General features: G+C 33.5%; 2 protein-coding genes and 1 non-coding gene across 3 annotated transcripts; 1 reads left to right on the top strand and 2 right to left on the bottom strand.

The window, feature by feature from the left end:
• Window positions 1-2000: 2000 nt before the first annotated feature.
• Window positions 2001-2107, bottom strand: LOC144999113 (small nucleolar RNA R71). Its single transcript, XR_013660635.1, has one exon. It is a non-coding gene; the product is annotated as a small nucleolar RNA R71 (small nucleolar RNA).
• A 12888-nt stretch (window positions 2108-14995) lies between these two features.
• On the top strand, window positions 14996-19524 carry LOC144997671 (uncharacterized). Its single transcript, XM_078957547.1, has 15 exons — window positions 14996-15263; window positions 15691-15986; window positions 16073-16152; window positions 16232-16332; window positions 16435-16557; window positions 16770-16839; window positions 17401-17487; window positions 17563-17628; window positions 17751-17843; window positions 17925-17981; window positions 18121-18252; window positions 18485-18575; window positions 18683-18771; window positions 18859-19052; window positions 19156-19524. Exons 2-15 carry the CDS (start codon window positions 15776-15778, stop codon window positions 19277-19279), a joined length of 1518 nt encoding a protein of 505 aa, XP_078813673.1. The 5' UTR covers window positions 14996-15263; window positions 15691-15775; the 3' UTR covers window positions 19280-19524.
• Window positions 19525-19647: 123 nt separating this feature from the next.
• Window positions 19648-21754, bottom strand: LOC144997672 (uncharacterized). The gene is made up of 5 exons (XM_078957548.1): window positions 21280-21754; window positions 20541-20720; window positions 20311-20437; window positions 20114-20227; window positions 19648-20031 (listed from the first exon to the last, which is right to left on the bottom strand). Exons 1-5 carry the CDS (start codon window positions 21616-21618, stop codon window positions 19916-19918), a joined length of 876 nt encoding a protein of 291 aa, XP_078813674.1. The 5' UTR covers window positions 21619-21754; the 3' UTR covers window positions 19648-19915.
• Window positions 21755-22263: the final 509 nt, after the last annotated feature.

Genomic DNA, 22263 nt, shown 5'->3' with positions numbered 1-22263 from the left:
TATAATCGATTGGAAATGTGGAATCGAAATTGGAACTATGGTTGTAATAACGATTTCGAAGATCTATATTGGGTTCGCATAATGATGTTAGTTCGCATATTGATTTTGTTCATCATACGAGTTTAGTGATTTTGGAGTTGGGGCGAATGTTCGAACATTTGGAGTCGATTGCTGGGTTTATTTTTTATACAGTCGAAATTGATGGTGTGAAGAACGAACTGTGTCAAAACTGGGATTCGCAAGAAAATTATTTTGCCTCAAAACTTTGTGAACATTTGGAGTCGATATTGAGCTTTTAAGACTGGTTTCACATGGTTGAAGAATTGGACAATAGTGTTATTAAGATTCGCATTTGGTGAATCAGTTTAAAGATCCGGATTGGGTTCGCACTTTTGATTTTGGATTCGCATTTGGTATGATTTGTTTGAAATCAAGAATTGATTGTTCGTATGAAAGGATTTATGGGAATCGATGTTGATGGTTTGGTTTCGCACGTTTAGAGTCAAAGATCAGTATTGTGTTCGTATATGGGTTTTAGTTTGTATATCAAAATTAGATTCGCAATTGTGATGGTTATTCGCATTATGTTTTGATTTGGAGAAATTCGCATTTGTTTAATGTGAAGGGATGCGAAGGGTGAATATGCGAAGCATGTGAAAGCTTTTACAGTAAAATGCGAATTAGGGAAGAAAGCCAAAAGTTTCGCATTTGGTCCCTGTTCTTTTCAAGAAATAACTCAAGTAGCCCAACTTCGCAAGTTTGAAGAACATGCAGAAATTGTAAAAACGAATACCTGTAGTTTCGCATTTTTGACAGTTTATACCCAACTTCGCAAATGGGGTCATAAAATGATGAAATTGCAGATTTTTCAAATCTGATCCCTGCAGTTTGTGCGAATTTACACATTTTACCCAGTTTCGCAAATGGGAGTGTGTTTTGCATATTTGGTTGTTTTTGGCGCAACGGGTCACTGCAGAATTTTGAAATTGACAATTTCTACCCATTTTTGAGAAATTTTGTCAAAGGCGATCCGTGAACGGCAATAAAAATTGATTATTTTTTGGGTTTTCCGGATTGAAGCACAAAGTTTATGCCACATGTTAAGGGGGAGTTTTGACATGAAAAATTTCGAATAGAGCACGTTCTTTTTCCTTGGAGTTTTATAATCAAATTTCGATTATAAAAAGGGGGAGAAGTTTTATATGGAAATTCGAACTTGAATTTTTCATATTACGTGGATTTGAAGACCGAAGTGATCTTGAAGTTTTGAAGTCTACGAGATGATGCAATTGGAAGTTCGGAAGTGATGTGTTCGAAACGGGTTTGGAATTATTGAAGATTTTTGGGGTGTGTTTTTATGCGCAACTTTGGGTGATTATTTGGAGTTTGGAATACTCTTGATCATTCGTTGCTGCTTGGATTGTATGGTCTCACATCCTAGAGCCCAAATTGAAGAGTCATGGAAGAATTGAAGATTGAAGTTCGTTTCGACATGTGTCACCTTTGAGGCTCGAACCGCGTAGTGCTTGATTTTGGAAGATTTGAAGTGGGTCATTCATTCCTAACTTTGAGGGGGAGAATGTTGGGGTTGCAAAGTTATTCATTCATGACTTTGTAAATGTTTGACTTTTGTAAAACCCACTTGCATGTGGTGCTTTAGCCTTTAGACCCATTTGTTAGTTAGAGTGAGAGAGAGACATGTAAACACCTCTATAAATAGTGGGTTCATACCACTTGTAGAGGTGTGCTTGAGAGATGTAGAAGTGAGTGTGTAAGTGTGTGTTAATTATGTAGTCTAGATCTAGATCCTTTTTGTAACACCATATACATTCAATATATCTCTTAAGCACTCAAATCACCATGTTCAATTGTGCAAGCTTTAATTCCGCATGCTAAACCATATTCTTATGTCACTACAACTTCTCCCCGGATCAGTCACCACATGGGCCAAGATGAAAGAAGAATTCATTGATCACTTTTTCCCACCTTCCAAGATAGCCAAGTTGAAGAAGGCCATTGCTAACTTTGAACAACAAGCTAGAGAGTCGCTATATGAAGCTTGGGAGAGGTACAAGAGCTTGCTAAGAAACTGCCCACACCATGACCTTAATAGCCAGCAAGAGGTCTCCATTTTCTATGATGGAGTCAATGTCACAACCAGACAGTTACTTGAATCGCAAGGCCCACTCACAAAGAAGCCACCCCCGGTGATCAAGGAATTGATTGAAGAATTCTCTAAGCACTCTAGAGAATACCACAACCTAGGAAATGATGTTACTAGGGGAGCTGCATATGCAGCTACTGAAGACTTCTCCGCGGTCATGGCTTTGCTAAAAACCATGGATAGGAGGATGGATAAAATGGATCAAACGATCCATGCTATTCGGGTGGGTTGTGAAAATTGTAATGGACCTCATCTTACTAGAGACTGCGACTTGGATGAAAATGGCAACAAAAAGGTTCAAATATGTTACTCAAGTGGGGACCGATATGATGAAGACTGGCGAAAACCAAAGAAAGAGTGGCTCCCATATGAAGAGTACAAGAAGGCTAAGGAGGAGAAGTACAAGCAGAAAGGAAGAGGTTTTTACCAAAAGGAGGAGCTGAGACAAGAAAGAAAACCAAGTTTGGAAGAGATGGTTACCAAATTTGTAGCTGCTTCAGAAAAGAGACATAGTGATCATGATGTTGCAATTCAAGAAACAAGAACTATCCGTAGAAACTAGCAAGCATCTATCCACAACATAGAAATGCAGCTAGGGCAACCTGCTCAACAAATAAACCAAAGATCACCGGGCGAACTTCCTAGTAAAACTGAAAATAACCCACGAGGCGCGCACATAAACATAGTTACAACAAGAAGTGGGAAAATAATCACTCATTTGGCCCTTATTCAGAATGAAGCACCAAAAGAATCACAGAAGGAGGAAGTAGAAAATCAAGACCAAAATCAAAATCTTCAAGGTTCAGAGCCTACTCACCGAGTACAGAATATGGACTCAGCGAGTCCATTGCCAAAACCGAAGGAGCAGATCCCTGAAAAGCTTTACCAGCCTCCATTGCCATATCTAGCCCGAGCTAAGAAAGAGAAGCAGGAAGAGGAGTACCAGAAGTTTCTAGATCATATCAAAGCTCTTCAAATCAACATACCCTTCATCGAAGCTGTCGTACAAATGCCCAAATATGCAAAGTTCCTTAAAGAACTTCTCAGTAATAAAAGGAAGATGGAGGAAGTGAAGAAGGTAGTCCTCAATGAAAACTGCTCAGCCGCTATGCTAAATAAGCTACCAAAGAAGAAGGGTGACCCGGGGAGCTTAACTTTACCTTGCCAATTTGGCAACTTGGCCACCATTCATGCTTTGGCCGATTCGGGAGCAAGTGTAAACCTCATGCCATATTCATTCTTCAAGAAGCTGGATCTCCCGGAACCAAGACCAATTCGCATGGCGATTCACTTAGCAAACAAAACAGTCACTTTTCCAAGAGGCATATGTGAAGACTTACTGGTCAAGGTGGACAAATTCGTATTTCCCGCTGATTTCATAATTCTAGATATGGAGGCGGATCCTCAAGTCCCGATCATCCTCAGAAGACCCTTCCTCAACACTGCGAGTGCTATAGTAGACATGAGGGATTTGAAGCTTACTTTGCAGGTAGGTGAAGATTCAGTAACTTTTGGGGTTGATCAAGCCATGAAGTATGCAAAAAACAACGATGACACGACATTCTCAATTAACATGCTTGATGAATTATTGGAGGAATACATAAGTGAAGATTCCAGCAAGTCCACAATTTTTGATGAAGAATTTGATGCAGAAAAAGACTTAATGGAGATCGAGAGGCTGCTGGAAGAAGCTGAGTTTAAAGAACTGGTGAAGCAATCTGACATCTCTACTTGCCGAGTAGGGCCGAGCTACTTGCCGAGTTCATCCTTAGAAAAATCAGAATTCGTAAATGCAGCTACCAACTCGCCGAGTCCCTTACCTGCTCTCGGCGAGTACAACATGCAGAACCCAAAAACTGAGCTAAAAAAAGTTACCAGAACATTTGGAGTATGCTTTCCTTGAAGATGGCAATCAAAAGCCGGTAATCATAGCCTCTGACCTATCCAAATCTGAAAAGGAAGAGCTAGTGAAAGTCTTGGTGGGGAGCTGCGACAATGCAGCATGGCTGAATTTTCATGGAGGCTTGGGATTTATTAGCAAAGCACTATGTTGACTGAGGACTTTGAATCTTTCTTGGAGAATTGCCACAAAGATCTCCCTGAGGCAGTGGTTGCTTCTACCTGGTGGAATACTATTGCTAACTGAGTGTACATCCCGTCTACTGCACAGGAGGGTCACATTCATTCGCCGATCCACCGTCTCATTCATTGTTTCATGGCCAGCACGATTAATATGCGGAAGGACTGGGACAAGGTTCCAACCCTTGACATCTTCTATCTCTGGAGTATTATTACTCCCGATGTTTTTTGCAATCTCCCCTACTGCATAGCCAAGTATCTTGCGGGAGGGGTTGTTAAGGAGAAGGTGAACTCCAAGATTAATGGAGGGATGTTTGTGACAAGGCTTGCAAGGTCATTTGGGATATTAGATTTGCAAGAGGCAAGGGCGCTGGCAGTCATTTATCCCCCTTCGTTCGACACTGCATTATATAGGAGGGCAAGGATCGTGGAGAAGTTTGGAGATTCTTTTTCTATTCCTCATGCGGATGAGTCGGCAATCCCCGAGGAGTCGGGATGGCGAGTGAGGAAACGAAGTGACCGGGTACGAGAAAACCCACCGGTTATTCCAGTGGAGGAAGATACTGATGGATGGAATCAAGTGGAGTACCGATGCTATTTGGATGATATTGGAAGAGGGGTCAATTATAACAATCAATCATTTGAATACCTCTTCGAGCAAATGAACATCGCACCGAGACCCGGTCCGGGATATCCCTACATTATGAGTTGGGAGGAAAGAATGATGAGGGGTAATGAAGGAGGAGGAAGCGGAGCCGGATGAGCTGACATCGAGGAAGAGGATTGAAGACTTTATGTTTTATGTTTTGTGTTTTTATTTATGGTGTTTGAACAAATGTTAAACTTGGATGATTTTTTTAGGACTTTTATTGCTTTCACTTTTGGTTGCTTATTTTTCAGGAATGGAAGGTTAGGAATCATAATAAAGTGTTAAGGGTCAAGTAAGGAAGTGAGGGATGTTCCAGAAAGAGTGAGAAGTTTTGTCCTTAGGATTAAGTTTGTTAGAGTTAAGAGTGGTGGAGGGTGTTGCTGCTGAAAGGTTTAGAGAAAGGGTCAATGAATTATTCAAATTCAAAACCTGAGTCAAGAAGAACACAAGCTGGATCAATTTTGGCAATACAGCGCCTACTCGGCGAGTACATGGGTTATTACACGTAATAATTGCAAGTTAAGAGCTACTCGTCGAGTACACGACACTACTCGCTGAGTAGATTGACAATTTTCGAGTTCCAGAGCTGTTTTGAGCACTTTCATTGCAGTACTTGTCCATTTTTCGTGAAGAGTTATTACTAGAGATTTTTAAGAAGATTTTTCCTTGATATTTTCGAGCTGTCAACCACACGAGACGAATGATACCCAAGACATGGATGAGTTGTTCCCATGTCCAAAGTCAATTGAATATGGAGCTGAAGAGAAGAGTTATCAACCTAGCGATTGCTACCCCAGGGGAGTTTGTTCCAATTCTCTCTATAGTTTGCATTTTTATTTTTGCATGATATGCAATGAGGGCATTGCATAAAATAAGTGTGGGGTAGGGGTTGGTCACATATTAGTAAATTTAGAATCTTAATTTAGGCTAATTTTAAAAAAATTGTTGTACCAAAAATATTACTTAGGAATTAATTTAGAAAATTTTGGTAAAAAGCAATTAGGATTCTATGTTAGAATTGTGTTGATAATTGCATGAAAACCCAAATGTTTAGTTGAGCCTATATACATTATAGTGCATTTGTGGCTTCCTTATTAAAGTGAAATCATGGGACAAAAACACGACCTCGCTCAGCCTGAGGGATGCAATATGTTTAGCATCGTGTACCAGAAATGTATCCAGGAAAATTATTATCGTTAACCAATAAAGGTTGAAGTTGAGCGCCCCTGCTTAAGCATGTAGGGTTTTGAGTGAAAAAAGTGAAGTACATGTAAAAAAAGAGAGAAAATTACAAGAAAAGTTAGAAGAATTTTTGGAGCATCAAAGTCAAATATGAAATTAGAAGATCAAAAATTCCAAAGAAATTCAAAAAGTTGAAGATACCAAAAACCAAACAACAAGGTGGTGAATTCAAAGAGATCAAAGATCAAATGTCAAAGAAATAGAGAATTCCAAAGAGCTCCAATGCGGTATCATAAATTGTAATTATCTAGATTATGTATGCTTGGGTTGCTCAACCAAAAATACCTTGAGGTTAAGAGGTTTTCTGAGGATGGATTCGGAGGGATGCATAAAATGAGCATAGTTCAGGGTGAGTGGGCGAATGTTTATGAGGATTGTGAGTATTTGGAGTATGGGGGGTATTTAGGACAATTTTAGACAAAAATGCATGCGTTTCGGTCTTGGCATAATGGTTGGGTTAGATTGGAGTTATCATATGTGGTTATAATATGTTAAAATTCAGTTTTGCTTGGGGGCAAGCAAAAGACAAGTGTGGGGTATTTTGATATGTGCATAACTAGTCATATATTTAGCATACCTTTTTATTTATTTTTAGCTAATTATGTATATAATGTGGACAAAAGGTACTTAATAATGCTTAAATTTTGTTTTAAGTCCAAAAGACATGCTTGGAAGTGACAGGGAACAAGGGGAAGCAATTAGAGACCAAAGAATGAAGAATGAGGGACAAAAGCTTAGCTACTCGGCGAGTTCTCGAGGCTACTTGGCGAGTACCCAAGAATATTTCAGAAGATAAGTCAACACTCCTGGTATAAGACGGATTTCTTGCATCTACTCGGCGAGTTGGTTCTGCTACTCACCGAGTACACCCTGTTTTGTGATAATTATAAATATTGAACCATTATCCGAATGGAAAAGACTTTTGGCAATTTTGAGAGATAAACCTGCAAAAAAGAACCCTTTGCGGAGCTGAGGAACCCTAACCTTCAATCCTTTGAAGAATCAAGGTAATTTAGGTTATTCATTCCACTTAGCTTTAGGAATTAGGTATGTTTAGCTTAGTTGAATTTGTTTTTGAGTTTGTTTTTGCTATGACTATGAACTAAATTCGTTTTGTTTATGTTGGGGAAGACCAAGTTACTCCTATGGTTTAATTATACTTTTTGATTGATTGTTATTTGGTGATTTTATTAAATTAAGTTTGTTAAAGAACCTTATGCATTAATGATAGCTATTTTCTGTTAATTGGAAGGTAATTAAGGTGCATGAACATCTCTTAATTATTAACCTCATATGTTATGTGAACACTTTATCATATGCTTAGGAATAATGAATATGAAACTAGGATTAATTAGAGAATGGGTAAATTAATGTGTGAGCTTGTTTGAGAAACCAACAAACAAGAGGTTAATTGAAACACCAACTTGATTAACCAATTACAAATCTTGTTTAATCCAAACAATTGAACTAGGGAATTAATTAGTTTAAACAATTGGCCACTGCTTGAATTGATTAATTGTCTAAGGGTTAGGAGTAATGAACATGAACCTAACCACTATAGTTGGTAACCAATAATAATTGATTTATCATTTAAATAACCATAGGAGTGAATTGGTTGAACCTAAACAGAAACCCTTTATTAAATTTGGTGAATTTGTCATTTGCTTTAATTGTTTAGTTACTTAAGTGCTTAAGTGCTTTGTTTAAGTTTCTAGTCTTGTAAAACTAGAGAAAAAACCTTTTACTTTTATTAGTTGCTTAGTTAAAATTAGTTATTAGATTAATTTCCGTTCCCTGAGTTCGACACCCTACTTACCTAACTATACCACTAAAAGACAGGTTCACTGCCTTTGTGTGCTTAATTTATTAACTAAAAGTAGGATTAAAACTAGCTTGTTTCACACACATCAGTAGCGAAGGGTGACTCGATGTTTGTCATAGATCAATGGAGCATGAGTGGCTAACCGGCACATTGATTGGGTGACAATAGCATTGAGTGCACCACGTAGATTCGTATGGTTATTCACACCTTGTTTGTGATCCTCGGCATCCCATTCACAAACATGAAGGGTATAATCGAGATTAAAAATGCCATTGAAAAGTTCAATGAATCTCATAAGATCTAGGAGTTTCAATTCATTTAAAACTTAAATTTCTTTTTCGTTTTTCATGGTGGAAATTGGTAAATCGTCATTTACCTACCTTCAAATATTCTACAAATAGATTACGACATCCCTCTTCTAGGTTGTATAGTATTGTGTTGGATCATAGCCTTAATAACTCATTTGGGTGTTTTATTAAGGACTCAATCAACTTAACTTGAATTTTCTCCCATTTTGTAGATGTCTGAATCTTACAATGGTCTTCCCAAATCCTTTGGAATAAGCTTTCCAAATGAAGATGACGTTCCGAGATACGATCAAGGAAATGAGAGTTATGCTTCACTTCCTCCACCTCCTCCAATTGTTCTCCCTGACCCACAAGTTCAAAGGCTTAAAAAGTTCAAGCTCACTCAAGCCCTTTTGGCAAGTAAACACGAAGATGGGAAACCTGTGTGTACACACGTCTTCGAGATGAAGTCACACATTGATAGGTTAAGCATGTTGGGTGTCAAGATTTCAAGTGAGTTGGCTGTTGACTGGGTTCTTCAGTCACTTATTGAATCATATAATGAGTTCGTTAGAGAGTACTATATGATGGACTACGACGTGACTCTCATTGATCTCACTTATTTGCTTATAGCTGCTGAATCAGCAATGATTTGGCATGCTGTTCAAGCAAATTTGTCTGGTGAATCAAACTCTCAAACTTCAATGGACATTGAAAATGATGACATTGGAGATCCAGAAAAGGTAAACCCTGAGATAGTTCCTTGTTTCATTCCAAAAGAGTCCATTTTCTTTTATTGCCAAAAGAAGAGGCATTGGAGACGAAGCTGTCCTGTTTACCTGAGAGATCTAAGAGATGGGAGAGTCAAGACGTATGGCTCTACTTCAGGTAAAATCCATTAACTAAATCTGTAAGTTCCTATTTTTGATTCTTAATACATGATGTGATCAGATTACATTTTGATGTTTTGAATGATCGAAGAAAAGAAAGGAATCTGAAGAAAGAAACTGCTGAATCTGGTCACAAAGAAATGGATTTCGATCGCATGGATTCAAAGATCGGATTTTTGAGCTGCTACTTTAGAGTTAGGGTAAATTGCTAAGAAATATGTAATAGCATAGTTTTTCAGTTGAATTGCATTGTAAGGACAAGTTTTTACGCAATAAAATAAATTTTGATTTTATCTTATTTATTTATCCTTGCAATGGCATGTATGAAAAATTGATGTTTGAAGGTTTCTATTATTAGCAATAATGGATTTGATTCTTAATTATGTTATTTGTGGAAATGTCGAGAATTTGCCAAATAAGGAGAGTTTCTCATCGCCCAAGTTTCAATTGGATAGAAACTTGGAATCATACAACTTGGATGTGTGATGAATGATAAACTTTATAATTGGAAATTCAAGATTAATTCATTGACAAAGAGTCAAGTGAAGGACTAGGAGATCGAGTTCACAATGTTGTGTATCGATCAAGTCCACCACAAAAGTGATAAAGATATTCGTCATGATTTACTAAAGTTTAGTAAATATGATTATACTTATAAAATTAAGTGTAACTCTGAGTTAATTGAAAAGGTTTCAATGAATGGCAGAACGAATAAGAAGAATCAAGAAGGCAGGAAGATAAAAGTCTCTATTCTAAGAAGAAGGGAAAATAACTTTTATTGTGTTTTATGATAGGTCTTAATGATTAAGAACCATGTCTCAGTTGATCCTCTGAGTGAGTCTTAGTACAATTGCATGTCTTAGAAGAGGAATCAGAATTGTAGAAAAGGTTAAATCAAGAAGTCAATCATACTTAATTCCAATATCAAGTCTTAGAGTCAAGATTGTGACTTGAGTGAAACGTCTTAAGTAGGTTTATAACACTCATCAAATGTGGAATTTGGAAAGGTTTTCTAATTCTTGCACATTTGAAATTGGAAAGTTGTGATGTCTTGGATAAGACAAAGACCAATTAGGACCAATTTTGTGAAGTGTTTTGTCTTGATAAAAGCTACACCAACTCTTGAATATTTGTTTATCAAGAAAAGTTTCTTGACAAGAGAATATTATATGTCAAGGAGTAAGTGGGAGCCTTAATGGTCTTGAAAGGTTTCAAGAACAAATTTGAGAATAAACCTAGTTAATCATCGCTAGCACATGACTTGAGGTTTACAACCTATCATGTTGACATTATTTTGTTTTTGTGCCATTCCAATTGAGTTAATTATGTATGTGAGTTCTATGAGTTCTCATCTGAATGCATAAAGACAAAGGGCCTTTATCCATGTAAAGTACATTGATATGTAAGGATAAGTTGCTAAACTACTTGGAAGACATGGTGGGTACTCGTGTTACCATAAGGCTAGAAATCAAGAAAGTTCAATCCATATGAGTTTGGATTTGTCGCAAACTTGGTTTTGGCAAATTCACATGGATAGGAACACATACACCATAAAATCTAAGTTTCATAAGATTCCATCCTTCATGAAAATGACTCTGAGGAAATGCTTTCACTAAGAGAGATTTTAAGAAGATAGCAATTGTGAAAATTGTATTCTCAAGTTCGATTATGGTTACGACATCCCTTTCCATAGTTTGAATTGTGAGATTTGGCGATTAGTCTAACATTTGGGACTTATTGATATAAGTTATGAATTGTTTAGACACACATATGAGTTATCTAAGGAAAAGGTGTATAAGTTTAAGAAGCTTAGATAAAGGCTTATCGAAGCATCTGGTATTAGAAATATGAACTTCAGAAATTCAATAGGCATTGTTTACTGGAAATCTAGTTGTTTTCTGAATACATGTCAAAGCTAGTGGGAGCATTAAGGAGAAAGAGAGAATATTATGGTTTATTAAGAATAATATATTAAAGGAGAAATCATACTTATTTAATTAGTATTGGTCATAAATTAATTAGGAATTAATTTGGTGACTAAAAGAGATTAATTAAATAAAGGGGTATAAACTGTCAAATGTATGATAGTTAAGTTTTGGGCTAAGGAAGCCTTATGGACTTAAGGGGGAACGAAATTATGATGGGGATCCATCATATTTTCATCCAAGGCCTTATTCCAGAAGGTTCCTTGGGCTGCTTGGTGGTTAAGCTGTCCATTAGGGTTTAGATTGAAACCCTAGCAGCCTGCAAGTATAAATAAGACCCCTAGGCTGTAGAGATTGGCTACACATGCTTCTAAGAGAGCCCTATGGCCGATTTTAGCACCTCTCCCCCTCTCTCATATTGCCTTCTTGCTTGTGGGGTTTGTGAACCATTAAAGGAGTTACAATTGTGACTCTAAGCTCAAGATCAAGAAGATTACAAGGATTTCAAGCTACTTGAAAGAGGTAAAACACTTGGATCTGTTTTTCTTTATGATAATTTCGAATTATATATGATAGATCTAGATTTGTAAGTCTTGGATTCAAAACATGTACAATAGAGAAACCTAGATCCAAGCATTAGGGTTTATATGAGCACATAGGATTGTTTCTTATGCATAAAACCCATCAGTGGTATCAGAGCCTTGATTGGTTTCAATTGTATGTGATGCTTAACTGTTTTGCTTACTGAAAATTGAGTTTTTTTTTGCGTTTGCCCGACTCAACTCGGCGAGTAAATATTTGGACTCGGCAAGTTGGCCCCTACTCGGCGAGTCCAGAGCTGACTCGGCGAGTTCGTGCGTCAGACAGAGGGTATTTCGGGATTTAGTTGCTGTTTTGACTTGGATCTGATGCCTAAATCGTTTTTTGAAGTTAAAATCCGAATTTTATCTAAATTAAATGATTATCCTTGCCAAAACAATAGATAATTTCAAATCTTTTGAATATTGGTTGTTATATATATATATATATATATATATATATATATATATATATATATATATATATATATATATATATATATATATATATTAAAATTATAGAATGATTTTAACAGATTCAAAGCTAATATAATAACTTTTTTGATTATTAACCAATAATAAACTATGATTTTCTGGAGCTTAAATAATATATTAAAGTCATGGTTGCATGTTCAGCCTCACGTTTTCTCTAATCATGTCCCATGTGTCCCATAAACTCTTATGCTTATATTAGAAACCGTAAACAAATCGAGGCAATTACAACAATCGTCATCCACTTTCATTTAATATGTAAAGATTAGTCCTTTGTCCTTTGATTATTTTCATTTTAGTCTACATGTTAACAGTTTTACGCCAATTAGATCCATCATATTGCCTTTCTCAAATGATTTGGGATCAAGTTGGGATTTGTTTTTTTTTTGTTAGTAAATATTTAAAGTGATTTCTTTTTTGGAGTTCGTTTGTTGTCAATGAGGATTGTTGAATATGAAGACTGAAGTTTACTGAGAACAACAAACCCTCTATTAAATAAGCCTGCCTGAAACAAGCAACCATATATATGCAACCATATATATGAATTGCTAAATAATACCACGTTGGTTACAATCTCACAAAAGGTTATATTATATATAATATGAGTAGAAATACGAATATATCATATATTTTTAGTTACAATATCTCACAAAAAATACCACTATATATCATATATTTTTAGTTACAATCTCACAAAGGGTTATTTTATATACAATATATAATCATAATCACAAAAGTCGTGATCATGTTTTGTTTTTTTAACGGGCTTATCTTGTTTAACATACATATATCTATATCTATAACTATATTTATATATACTTATAAATGAAACATTTTTCCTTTCACCACGTTCATTTGAAACTACCATGTATTTTTCTTTCACCATGACACCACATTCATTTGAAACTCTTATGACTTTTCAATTTCTTTCTAATAATAATTATAATTTGGTTAATTAGGTTAAATAAATATCAAATCTAAAGTGTAATTATATATAAACTAAATTTCAGTATTAAAATAATATTTTTATTTCTACTTATAAAACTATGTTTTTTTTAGCTTTTAACATATTATACTTAATTTATTAGTTTTAATATATTCTTGGATGTAAATCATTATCATTTTAAAGATTCAATTTTGGAACAATTTGTATAAAATACTTAAATTATTAATTTAGATATAACATTACAGGGTCAAGTTAAATATAAATGTTAGTTTAATTTAAACAACCAAAATAATATTTTGTAAATAGTTAAAAGTAATAAATGGTATCGTCTTTCTAATAATCATTATAAGTTGATTAATAAGGTTAAATAAATATCAAACGTAAAGTGTAATCATAAATAAACTAAATTTCAATTTTAAAAGGATATCTTTACTTCTACTTATAAAGTTATGTTTTTAACTTTTAACGTATTATACTTAATTTATTAGATTTAATATGTTATTGTATGTAAACCATTATTAGTTTAAAGTTACAACTTTTGAACAATTTGGATAAAATACTTAAATTGTTAATTTAAATATAACATTACCATGTTGACTTAAATATAAATTTCAGTTCCACTTATAAAAGCAAAAAATGTTTTGTAAATAGTTAAAAGTGATAAACTGTAGTGATAAATACAAAAACTAAATCGTAATATCAGTTTAACTAAAACATTTCATAAATATATTTTTATAATCGTTAAAAGTTTTCAAATAAATAGTTTAAAATAACTTACAATAACAATAGTTAAAAATAAATCTATATAAATGATTATATTGTTACATTTAAAAATAAAAAAGAAGTGTTTGTTGTTTTAATAATTATAATAATAGAAATTAAAACATTAAGTAAATAAATTTTTAAAAATTAATTAATAATAACAACAACTATAAATAATATTAAACCATATATTATATTTAATTTTATTCATGTGTAACTCACGGGTAGAAGTCATTCAAACGATTGAGACTATACAGTTATAATAGATGTATATATTATCATAATTCAAATAATCAATATATTATATTAAATTAGTATAAGAATTACTTATATCAAATTTAACAACAACATTATCGTTATATTTAAAAAAACATATATTTGTAAAAACTTCAGCTATACAGATGTTTCTATGCAACATGCGGACATTCACCTAGTAAACATTATAAACCTAGCACATTCATATTCTTATTTTTTTGGATTTACACGTTTAATATTAGGGTGCACCATATCCCTAACCACGTCTCTCTTTTACATCAACATTACTCTCTCCTCCTTTTAAATCCCTCAACCATATTTCAACTATGGAAATGTATAAAATTTAAATTCCAACTAAAAATAAAATCTAATTAAATTCCAACTAAAAGAATGTATAAAATTTAAAACTTTAAATAAAAAACACACAACTAAACGGTGTAACTTAACTTTATTGTTGATTTGTTGTAGTTTTTTAAATCTTCATAATTTTGTATTATTTTTATAGGTTTTGGTATATCATTATTCAATAATTCAAGTCGTAGATATATAATGTTTGATATTATGTAAAAAATCAAATGATCAAACCAAACTTCTCTCCACCTTGTTGGTTAATTGTGTTCTTTTTATGTGTTCATTTAATAATTATAATAATTATATCGTTACATAACAACTGATATAACAAACATGTTTGACAAGACTATTGAGAGTTTCTAGTTTTTAGTTGTCATGTTTAATTGATTGTTTCTCTACATAATCAAAGATAAAATTCTTCATTAAAGGACCTTTTTTTGTGAAGGACAAAACTATTGAATGAAGAATAGTAGAGGGACCATTTCGGATAATTGAGTCAAAGGAACAAAATATAAAAAAGATCATGACCCAACGCAGATCCCATTCCCATTGTCTCTTTCCAACAAAACAGGGTTCTCTTTCTCTCTTTCTCTCTATCTCTCTCCACCAACTTCAGGGAGTTCCATAAATTTAGGGTTCTTCATATTTTTCTGATCATTACAAAAGATTTATATTTATCAGACCCTTATCGGTATTTAACCTCCATTCAGATAATATATCAATAGCGAATAGCTCAATCTTCCAAACGCAGCTCCCCCCTCGCAGACTTCAATTCAATTATCTGTGTTTCACTTTTCGAAAGCCTATCCACCCGAATTCAGGTTTGTTTTCGGTTTCTTTAGCTTTTGATTCTCGCACGCATCAATAGTTTCATTTCCAGGAATCATATGATATTTCCATTGGTCGGATTTCTCGAAAGTCAACAATAGAACAAACGTTTGACCTTTTCCGATTCTTATATGGTTTTAATGTATCACACCTTTTTTCTTCGAGATTTTGTCAGCTTGATGATAGTTATTTTCAGATTTACGTAAAAACTTCAAATTTTGGTTTTCCTAACTAACTTTTAAGCCGGGTTCTCATGCAAACAATGACCAAGTCAAAATAATTTAATTAATTGTGGTTAAATGTTAATCAATTTGACCACTACAAGTCATGAATGAGCTCCAATTTTATGTTTTATCATCGAATATATTCCTTATTCCTAATTATCTCTGTAATTTTATTACCAATTGTTCTGTCGTTCAGGATTCTTGAGACCCTCCCCTGAAGTTTACCTTCATTGGGAGTGGTCATCTATTTAAATCGACATCAAAGAACTTGAGTGAAGAAGATGAAGAGAGCTTTTGTTAAATCTTTTTCACCAATTCGATCTGCTTTTCTACATCATGGAGAGAAAATATCAACCGGAGTTGCACAAAGATCATATATAAATAACGGGAATTTCACTACATCATCTTACAATATCTGTAAATGTGGACTACCTTCTTCTTATATGTTTTCAAGAACAATTTCTTCCGATGCTGCTGAAGTAACCTACAAAGGTTCCAAAATTATAATTCAAAAGCTTAATTTAGTCATTTTGTTATTGTTAAAAGTTGAAAATTTTATTATGTTGTGTTTATAACAGAAGCGAAAAGATCAGGGCCTCTTGTGGAATACGAGAGAAGAATCAAAGCTGGTGATCTTGAAGATGGTGATAATAGTCAGGTAATTTAGAAAACGTTTAGACTATTTTTGAAATTCCAAAAACACCCTTTAGGTTTTAAAAAATTAAGGGAATATACAGATAGGCACCTTAAGAGAAATTCAAAGACTTTATGATGAGCTTGTTGAGTCAGTTGATACCTGTCGTTTGGATCGTGATTCTGATTCTGGAAAAAAAGAGAGGTAAATTATTATTATTATCATTTATCAATTATCAAATATCAAGAAATCAAAAAGTTTCAATTTTTATATTTATAATTTGCGTATATTTTGTTAAAATTTCAGGAGTAGGTGGCTATGGTCACGTCTCATGCCTCAATCTTTAGTTTCACCAGTGAAAGGACTTTATCTTTATGGAGGAGTTGGAACTGGAAAAACCATGTTAATGGATTTATTTTATGATCAATTGTAAGCATTATTTATTTATTTATTTTGACTAATACTGAAGTCAATGGGACAAAAAAAATGGACTTGTTTGTTGTTCCACTTAATATAAGGTGGGATAAAGACTTGCTCTTGAATCTGATCTCTTGTTTGTGCAAAAGACGTAAATGCCCTTATCGTGGAAAAGGATTCAACATTTGGTTTACCTTTTTTATATGTAATTTTGAATTTATTAGGCCTAGCAATTGGAGGAAAAATAGGATCCATTTTCATGACTTCATGTTGACCGTACACAGTCGCTTGCAGGTAAAGTTGCTTCCTTTATGTCTGTCAGAATAGCTGGTAGCTGATAAGCTAGCTGTACTGTCTGATAAAGTAATAATGTTTTGTAAAAAGTAGATGACATAAAAGGACATTTCGATATATATAATTTAAAAGCTAACATGTAAGGGTATATTTGGAAACTTGTGGAAAAAATCCCAAGGTTGTGTTTGTTAGAATAGCTGGTAACTGATAAGCTAGCTGTACTATCTGATAAAGTAATAATGTTTGGCAAAAAGTAGATGAAAAATGTAAAACTAACATAAAAGGGCATTTAGATATATAATTTAAAAACTAACATGTAAGGGTATATTTGGAAACTTGTGGAAAAAATCCCAAAGTTGTGTTTGTTAGAATAGCTGGTAACTGATAAGCTAGTTGTACTATCTGATAAAGTAATAATGTTTGGTAAAAAGTAGATGATAAATGTAAAACTAACATGAAAGGATATTTAGATATATAATTTAAAAACTAACATGTAAGGGTATATTTGGAAAAGTCACTTTATTTCTATTATATTTAAAAAAAAAAAATTCATAATTGCAGAGGCATAAAGGTGTTGCTGATCCCCTTGAAGTTGTTGCAGGAGAAATATCTCATGAATCCATTTTATTATGCTTAGATGAGTTTATGGTATGTAATATGTTACCAAAAAAAAAAAAAAAAAAAAAAATCCTTTTGAAATTTATTATAATGATGATATTACAGGTGAATGATGTGGCGGATGCTTTAATACTAAATCGATTATTTGGTCATCTTTTTAGTAATGGTGCTGTAAGTGATAGAAAATCTATAAAATTTTGAATATCTTTTAAGAATTAAATCCTCTTCAATATTAATAAATCTAAATAATAATAATTTTTTTTTTTTTTTTAAATTTTGTAATGGAAGTATAGATACTTGTTGCTACATCAAACCGAGCTCCAGATAATCTTTATGAACGTGGACTACAAAGAGATCTTTTTCTACCCTTCATTGCCACATTAAAGGTAAACTCAATTTTTCAATATTCCATTTTTACCCTTTTTCATTGGTAATTACCAATTTACCATTTTTGTCCATGGATGCAGGAAAGATGCATTATACATGAAATCGGTTCTTCAATAGATTATAGGAAGAGGACATCGGTAAATGCTAAACTCTTTTTAACTTTTTAATAATTACAAATCTGCCCTCATTCATTCAATTTCCTCAAGTGTGTTATATAACTTATTTGATTTCCGAAATATTTTATAATTTTTTATTTTTAATTTTTTTGAAATGAAGGCTGAAGAAGGTTTCTACTTCATAAAAAATGATGACTCATCCGATTTCCTTCTCCAAAAGTTTCAAGAATTGGCTGGGGAAAATACAGCTCGTCCCCAGGTGGCAGAAGTTGTTATGGGTAGAAAACTACAGGTACATGTACAAGGGTAAAAATGTCATTTCATATGTTTTCAGCAGCAATCACCCTCTTTCTTTCTTTCTTTCTCTTTAAATAAAGTGATGTTTGGATAAATGATTTCTAAAAAATATACGAGAAAATAGAAGAAACAACACCTAAGATGACTAATTTGTTTTTTTTTTTTCTTTTACAATATATGAATTAAACATATTATTTTGTAGTAATTTTTTTTTTTTTTTTGAGTAGGTACCATTGGGTGCAAATGGATGTGCATATTTTCCTTTTGAGGAACTATGTGACAAACCACTTGGTGCTGCTGACTATTTTGGATTATGTAGTAAGTGAATTTATTAAATTTGAAATTTTATAATCAATTAATTTAATTTGTCAAAACAATGTGGGTCCCATTTTTAGTTTTTAACAAATGAATTTTTTTAATTACAGAAAAGTTTCATACATTGGCTTTGGATGGTGTGCCGATTTTTGGGCTCCACAACAGGACCGCAGCCTATCGGTTTGTCACTCTCGTTGATGTGAGATTCTTTTTTTTTTTTTTTTTTTTTTTTTTGAGTTTGTGCAAAAGACGTAAATACCCTCATCATTGAAAATAATTATTACAGGTGATGTACGAGAATAAGGCGAGGTTGATGTGTAGAGCCGAAGGGACTCCTTTTGACCTTTTTGAAAGGATTGTGACCATTTCGGATGCTCAAAGTAGGGCACCTAGAACCTCATCAAGGTCGAGGAAAAATGACGATTATGACCTTTGTGTTGATAATGAACTCGGGTTTGCAAAAGATCGTACTATTAGTAGGTATGTCAATTCATTTTCTCATGTAAAATTACATACTTCTCCTTGCACATATGTTCATCTACTTGAAATTTTAATTAATTATGGAATTTTGCAATGAAAACAGGTTGACAGAAATGAACAGCAGTGAGTATCTGGAGCAACATGCAGAAATGATATCAGAAAAACAAAGGAATGAAGATAATAATAATGCTGTTCATGCTCATGCTCATGTAGTACAAAGTCGATAGGAGGAGAATCATTCAGCTTTCATCAACAATTCTTTTTTCATATTTTATGGGGACATAAAGTTGGTGGATTACACTCACTGAAAAGGCCATGTTTTTGGTGTAATAACATTTTTAGTTGGAACTTGTAAACATGACGTATTTCTTTTTGTTGTACTTTTGTAATAATGTGGTTTATCATGGAATCAATCCATATGGAGACTATGTAGCTTAATTTAAACTTCAGAAAAAGCCAATTTCACAGCAAATACTGATTGTGTCGAGCAAGTGGCAACTATTGTTGTAAATGTGAAATCAGTTAACAGCTGATCGTGTTGTAACAATATTAGAAAGTTTAGCAATTAAGAACAACTAAATCGTTAAATAATGTATAAAGTAGAAAATGAATCAATAACTAAATCAATATGCAAAATAATGTTTCATACCAAACACATGTCTGAAATTAATAAGAACCAAATGAAAATTAAAATATATAATGTCCATTGGTTTTTTATATCATATGCTTCTCCATCTTAATACCAAAAAGATAGTGTAAAGGGAGTAGGGTATGTATGCACATGCACAACTATTATCTTTATGTTCCTTCAAATGACACATCTTTCTGTCTGTCTGTTTTTCAGTCTGCCAGTCTGTTTGTCTTCAACGTTGAAAAGAGATGGAATAAGAGCCGGTATTTGGATCTTTTACCGCTTTAAAATTGTCCACACTCATCCCAAATTTCCCTAAAATTGTGTTCCCCATATCTTTCAACTTCCCTACAATATACATATTCAAACACATATTTCAATATTTTTATAATTTTTTTTTAAAATTAAAGTTAACTATTATTATTATTACCAAGCATCTCTTCCTTCATCTTTTCACGTTTTTCTACAGCCAATGGTTCTAAACGGATAATTGTCCTCTTAGCTTGCTTATTTGAAGGATCTAATTCCAAGATTTTCTTCATACCTAAAAAGTACAACAATGTTAATAAAACAAATTTCAAAAAAAAGAAATGATTAATCAAAATGTTAATTATTTAACTTAATTACCAGCAATAGCATCTTCATAATTTTCAAGCTTCTCATGTGCTTCTGCTTTTCTAACAAGAGCTTTCATGTAAGTAGGGTTTAGTTCCAGTGCTTTTGTGCACTCTTTTATAGACTCCTCATACTTCCCCTGTCATATATATAACTCCATAGATATATAGCATAAGCACATGAAGATTAAGACTTTAAATCTAATTACAAAATTTAATTGATAAGGTAAGATGAGAACTCACAAGTTTAAAGAAACATGTTGCACGATTGTTGTGACAAATTGACCTTATTTCTGAAAGTGAGGAGATTTCGGGTGCAAGTTGTATGGCATAATCATACTTCAATAAAGCCTCTTCATATAAACCATCTCCAAATAACTTGTTGCCTTCAACTTTTGCCTCATTCATTTCTGCTAAAAGTTTCTGCATCTCCAAGATAATAAGTGAGCAACATTGAATTCAACTTTTTTTCAAGCAACTATTCTTTTGTCTCATGGTGGAACTTATACATGATCCTAAATGGAGATTTTTTAGAATTCGGATTCAATCCCAAGCCCTAGGATTAGACTAGTTACCGCAAGAATATCCTAGTATAGCCTTCATACACTTTACATTGTTCATATGGAGAGTGGAAGAAAAAAGTAGAATCCAGCTATATCAAGAACTCAAGAAGCATATTACCAGTGATAAGAGTATCATGTATTAGACGTTTTGAACACCATGAGTGATGCGAATCATGTGTTAAAAACCATCTAAAAGCAAAATCAACATAGAGCTAGCAAGCAAAATCAATCCGAAGATTCCAATCAGCAGCTAATTGGCAAGATGATATTGTAAAATGCTTCAAAACACAAATTCTAGGTATGACACCATTGCACAAAATCAAAAACTCAACGCAGATGCCAGAGGCTTTAACTAAATGTCAAAACCTAAACACCGCAGAGTATATGAATTATAACCTCGAAAGCGAGAAAGAGTGAACCTGCTTGAGTTCGTCTTCGTCGAGCGTATCTTCAAAGCACTGATCCTTTGACGCCACAGACAGTTCTTCCGGTTGGTGTTGTTTATGTTCAATGGCGTCATTTGAATTGTTATTATCATCAGATACAGTCTGATCATCGCCAACTTCGGTCTCGCTTGCGGTTTCGAAACCATCGGACGCGTATCCGTCGCCGGTTACTCTGTCGTCACTTTTATTATCTACTCCGGCGGCGTTTGCTTGATCGCCACTACTTGAATCTACGCTGCCGGGGGCAACGGTGGTTGATTTTGACCTTTTTGGTTCGTCATCAGTCGACGGAATCGGCTCAAGCACTACCATTTTCAACGTTTCTCACAGAAACACACACCCACACACACATAAATCTTAAAAATCGCAATCGACGGCAAGAGGTGTCTTTTCGTTGCAGAACTCGACGACGATTCTAGAAACAAATTGGGTTTTACGTTTTCCACGACTTCCGTAAATTTCATTTCAACCACATGTAGATTCGAAAACGCACTTTTAGTCCTTTTTTAACTCCTACAAATAACCCCATTATAATCTTTGTAAGGTAAGGGTTGGCCTGTCCAAGGTTAAAAAAAAAAAAAAAAAAAAAAAAAAAAAAAAAAAAAAGCTTTTAAACACCTAATTAATTTATGAGATTTCTCCACAAAAGTTATAATATGTTTGAGAATTCTTTTAACAAAGTCATAAATTTTATTTTTTAAATCGAAAAATCTAAAATTTTAATTTTTTGAATAGAAAAGCTTAAAGAACCGATTAATTTATTCATTTTAGTCCAGTTTTGACATGTTCAACGGATCATAAGATAAAATCGTTAATTTTTTCGAAATAATATGATTTTACTGCAGATTTCATGAAAACTTATATATATTGTATAAACGTAGTTTTAGGTATTTATATTTATTTTTACATATTTCTATAATTTTTTAAAGTTTTATATGTATATATTTACGTATTTTT

This window comes from Lactuca saligna, chromosome 5, assembly GCF_052625555.1.
Source record: "Lactuca saligna cultivar CGN05327 chromosome 5, ASM5262555v1, whole genome shotgun sequence".
Taxonomy (NCBI): domain Eukaryota; kingdom Viridiplantae; phylum Streptophyta; class Magnoliopsida; order Asterales; family Asteraceae; genus Lactuca; species Lactuca saligna.
This window is presented reverse-complemented; position numbering and strand designations above follow the sequence as displayed.

Coding starts and splice junctions, on each gene's coding strand:
- LOC144997671 (XM_078957547.1), top strand. CDS start 15,776: ATGAAGAGAGCTTTTGTTAAATCTTTTTCACCAATTCGATCTGCTTTT. Junction 17,488..17,562: donor TATGCTTAGATGAGTTTATG/GTATGTAATATG, acceptor ATGATATTACAG/GTGAATGATGTGGCGGATGC. Junction 17,982..18,120: donor ATTATAGGAAGAGGACATCG/GTAAATGCTAAA, acceptor TTTGAAATGAAG/GCTGAAGAAGGTTTCTACTT.
- LOC144997672 (XM_078957548.1), bottom strand. CDS start 21,618: ATGGTAGTGCTTGAGCCGATTCCGTCGACTGATGACGAACCAAAAAGG. Junction 20,721..21,279: donor ACGAAGACGAACTCAAGCAG/GTTCACTCTTTC, acceptor TTGGAGATGCAG/AAACTTTTAGCAGAAATGAA. Junction 20,032..20,113: donor GATGAAGGAAGAGATGCTTG/GTAATAATAATA, acceptor TGTATATTGTAG/GGAAGTTGAAAGATATGGGG.